The sequence below is a fragment of the Vombatus ursinus genome, unplaced genomic scaffold (assembly GCF_900497805.2).
Source record: "Vombatus ursinus unplaced genomic scaffold, bare-nosed wombat genome assembly UNPS02014662.1, whole genome shotgun sequence".
Taxonomy (NCBI): Eukaryota; Metazoa; Chordata; class Mammalia; order Diprotodontia; family Vombatidae; genus Vombatus; species Vombatus ursinus.
In genome coordinates, this window is record NW_020954440.1 from 639,452 (window position 1) to 644,140 (window position 4,689).

General features: G+C 37.4%; 1 protein-coding gene across 1 annotated transcript; it reads right to left on the reverse strand.

Annotated features, from left to right (window-relative positions):
* Window positions 1-356: 356 nt before the first annotated feature.
* On the reverse strand, window positions 357-1,358 carry LOC114042654 (olfactory receptor 5B2-like). Its single transcript, XM_027861343.1, has one exon. The coding sequence runs from the start codon at window positions 1,356-1,358 to the stop codon at window positions 357-359; it is 1,002 nt and encodes a 333-aa protein (XP_027717144.1).
* Window positions 1,359-4,689: the final 3,331 nt, after the last annotated feature.

Here is a 4,689-nt window from a genome sequence, read left to right on the forward strand (position 1 = left end):
TCAAAGAAACAGCTAGTAAATTTCAGAGTTAAAGTCAATAAGCATTTGTTAATCATTTACTGTATGACAGGCACTGTGCTAAGTGTTTGGGATACAAAAAAGGCAAATTGAAGGTCCCTGCCCTGTAGAAGCTAACATTCTAAATGGGAGATAAGCAAATCACCATGGGTACACCTGCTACATAGAGTTTCAATGGAAGGAAATCTCAAAGGCAAAGATTTTTTTTCTTTAATTTTTTAATTTATGGAATAAAACAAGTATTTCCATAACAGAGTATAATTTTAAAAAGATGATTGCTCATGATACTGCAAATCCACTATGTATAACACCTAATAAATGGAAAAGCACGTGAAGACCTACAGTGAAGGATTATTCAAACTAGGGTGCCAATTGTGAGGTGCTCCATTCATTATATGATGCAATTGAAGTCGTTGTCCCCTCACAGCTTTCCTAAAAGCATTCTTGACGTCTTTGTTCCTCAGACTATAGACCAGAGGGTTCAACATGGGGATGACCATGGTGTAGAACACTGACACTATTTTGTCTGTGTCCATGGAATGGCTTGAGCTGGGTTGGAAATACATGAACAACATTGTCCCATAGAATATGGACACTGCTGTGAGATGGGAAGCACAGGTAGAGAATGCCTTCTGGCGGCCTTCAGTAGAATGGATCTTCAGGATGGTGATGAAGATTAACAAGTAAGAGGTAAAGATAACAAGAAATAGGAAAAAGGTATTTAATGACCCTAAGATAAAGACTATTAACTCAACAATGTGAGTGTCAGAGCAAGAGAGAACGAGGAGAGGGGGAATATCACAGAAAAAGTGGTGGACTATGTTGGACCTACAGAAGGAAAGGCTAAAGATGTTTCCTATGAGTATGGAGGAGACCAGAAAACCACATATGTATGCACCACTGGCCAGATGTGCACAGACTGTAGATGTCATTGTGGTAGTATAATATAGAGGTTTACAAATAGCAGCATGGCGATCATAAGCCATGGAGGCTAAGAGGAAACTTTCAGTAATAGCAAAGGCCCCAACAAAAAACAACTGTGTAGCACATCCATTATAGGAAATAAACTTATCCCCTGTGAGAAGCCCAGCCATCACCTTAGGGGTAACAGCTGAGGAGTAGCCAAAATCCACCAGAGAGAGGTTACTGAGGAAAAAGTACATGGGAGTGTGGAGGCAGGACTCACTGGAGATCAGAGCTACTATCCCCAGGTTCCCTATCAGGGTGATGAGGTAGATGAGGGTGAATATTATGAAGAGAGGGACCTGAAGCTCTGGAACATCTGTTAATCCTGTAAGGATGAACTCATTCACTTCAGATCTGTTCTGCATGGATGTCATTTGAGAGTGATGCCATTCACCTGCAACAAAGAAAGAAGCATCAGAGAAATCCACTCTGCATGATGAATGACTCCAAGACACAAGACATGGTCAGAAACACATCTTCAGTAGGAGTTAGAAATAGCAATTAGGAGGAAAAGAACATCTAGGTAGTTGTCATAGCAGTTATTCTAGGTCCTAAAAATTGATTCATCCATTTTCTCATAGAAAGAGAGAGTCACTCATATGTTACTGCTCCCTATCTTTAATCTACTACACATTTAACCATAACCAATATGACATTGCATGCTGCAGGAAAGGGAAATGCCTTATTCTCTGGCAACAATCATATAAGAGGAGGGATTACTGTTGGCCACAGTTGGAAAACTAGATATTTACTTATGCATATGTTTCACTCTGATAAAGAAGAGAGGAAAGAAGAATAAAGAAGAAGAAGGTAGAATAAAATAAGAGAAAAGTTAAAAAACTATGAGAAAGGAGGAGAGGATCACAGAAAGTTGGCGAAGAATTCATTGGGATTGTGCTTACTCCTGTAACCATTGCGGCTTCAAGGTTTATACTGAAGTCACTAGTTCCTGAGCAGGAAGAATTGCCAATGGACACTAGTTACATAATTATGACTATCATCTGTCCAAAAGACCACTGGTGGCTCACTTAACAATAAACGGATGACTCTAAATTTGTTTTCTTCCCACAGCCTGTTCTTTTTTCAATTCTCCACCATTGCCACTGTGGAAATAGAAGGTGGCCACAAACAGGGATATTTGTTTTTTCATTCACTACATTGTTTTTAGATCCCACAGACTTCACCAATTTTGGGGTTAGCCTGCTTCAAGTTTGAGCTAAAATCTCAACTCACAGGAAGGAATTATGCCTCACAGGCAAGATGAAAACAAATCTGGCTGCCAAGGTACAATTTAGACTTCAGGGATGGGACTGATAACTTGAATATGGTTCTGGAAAGGTTTATCTCTCACTTGAATGAAATAGTAAAAGTTACAACAGTCTATTATAATATTTTTAAAACCAAGAAAATATACTCATGTAAAGAAATGCAGGAACCATAGTGGGAAAACATGGTGAAAAGCATTTATATTGTTATCAGTATATTACTAATGAGAGTTTCCAATTTTGTGGACATCTGTCAGAATGTTCTCTCTTATTCTGTCTCTCTGTCTCTCAATGCCTTTATCCGTCTCTATCTCTGTATGTCTGCATCTCTACATATTTACCTGTCTTTTCCTGACTCTTTTTTCTCTTTTTTCTTTGTCTGTCTGCTTTTCCCTGCATGTCTCTTTCTATCTGCATATCAAGCTAGCTATCTGTCTATCTCTGTCCCTCTTCTTAAAGAAAAGCTATTGATTTCTTGATAAAAACAATACTTAATGCATCAAAGGTATGAAATGAAGGAACAAATATGGGAAAATTCTATCCTGCATTTGATTCTCACAAATTATGAGGAATTATTAGGCAGAATTAAAATAAATGGGAATGTTACTAGAATAGGGGAAAAGTAATTACACCATCCTAAAGTTGAAGATCAATAAAAGAAGGAAAACTAGCAATTGTCAGACATACATATTAGGCTTAGAAAGAGTCAATTCAAGGTAATTTAGAGGAAGTATAAAGGATAATTCTGTAGGGAAACTTGAAAGGAAAGAAAGGTCTCAAGAATAAAATTTGGAAGACAGAGGAAGAAAAATTGACAATTAGGCAGACTCAGATGTGAAAAATAAGCTTGCAGAAAAGACAAAAAAAGGAGACATAATCAAGGATAAATGCAACAGCAGATCTTATCTTGTAGTAATAGAGTTGAAGGAGTGTCTGCATGCAGCTTGAACTGAGGGAAGCCTGGAAAGCTAAAGACTGTAAAAGCTGTGTATTTTTAATGCAAAATTGACTATTTGGGGAAACAAAGAGTAATCAAATAAAGAACCTGACTGATTTTCATGGTTGATGAGACAAGTACAATGAATGCCAAGCACAGGTAGTGCTGCTCCATTTGTATTTTGCTTTTATTTTCTCTGACAAAGAGAATGATCTTTGTTTTGAGAAGAACAGAAAAACTAGTTGTTGATACCAAAGTTAATAAGAACTAGCACATATATTATTGGAGAGAAGGGAAAAACCACTTATATAGCATCTATTATATGCCAAGCACTGTGCTATACTTCATAATATTCTTATTTGATTCTCACAATAACCCTGTGAAGTACGTTCTGTTATTACTTCCATTTTAAAGTTGAGGAAAGAAGGGTAAATGTGGTTGAATGACTTGACCAGGGTCATACCTTACATAGCTATGACCAGATTGGAAATCAGATTTTTCTGACTCCGGTCCCAGTGCACTATCCATTTTACCAGATTTGCCCGTCTATACTATACAAAGTACTTTGAATAGATTGGATCATTTAATCCCCACAGCAGCCTTGTGATATACATGGCTAACAAGAAAACCAATTTGACCATACACTGAGTGGAGGGGCACTGTACCTAGGTATACTGAGGTGGTCTTCTCTAGTCTACATAGGAGTAACATGTTCAGTTGTGGGTTCCATAATTTAGGAAGAAAATCAATAGGCTAGAGATTCTCCAGAGGAGCTCAACCAGCATGGAGGACTTTAAAATGTTCCCATATTGGGATTGGTGCAAGGAACTGACAGCATTCATTGTAGAACAGATATAAGATGGGTGTCAGGGCAGTGGTCGTGATTAGACATCTTTAGGTATCTGCAAGATTGACATATTGAAGAAGAATTTGGTTCATTTTATTTATACCCAAAGATAATACCCAGGAGAAAAGTTGAGAAGGTAAGAAGCAACAAACTTTGGTTTAAAGTAAGGAAAAGATTCCAAAAATTTTGCTCTCCAGAAGTGGAAGGGGCTGTCTTCATATGTACTGGATTTCCTCTCCCTTAAAGTCTTGAGGGAAGGGCTAATTGAACTCTTCTTCATTTTATGTAAAAATGTGTCTCCTAGATCACAGTGACCATGGAGAAGCCACTTCACCTCAGAGACTCAATTCACTCATAAGTCAAAAAAGGATAAAACAATGGTATCGATACCACAGGGCTGTTCTGAGAATAGAAGGAGATAATTCTGTAAAGTGCTTTGAAAACCATAAAACTAGATAAAAGAGTCATCTACTATTATTTTAATTAACATTACTGCTATTATCTGTTTTATCTTTCACTAATCCCTTAATGTCTTTTTCACCTAGGATATCACAGGCCTCAGTGTGCTCATTGATAAAGGAAATATATTAGACTAGATATCACTGAGATCCTTCCAATCTATCTCTGCATCAATGATTCTATGACATTTTTAACCT

Excerpts from the sequence above, each read along its gene's own strand:
- LOC114042654 (XM_027861343.1), bottom strand. The coding sequence starts at position 1,358 with ATGACATCCATGCAGAACAGATCTGAAGTGAATGAGTTCATCCTTACA.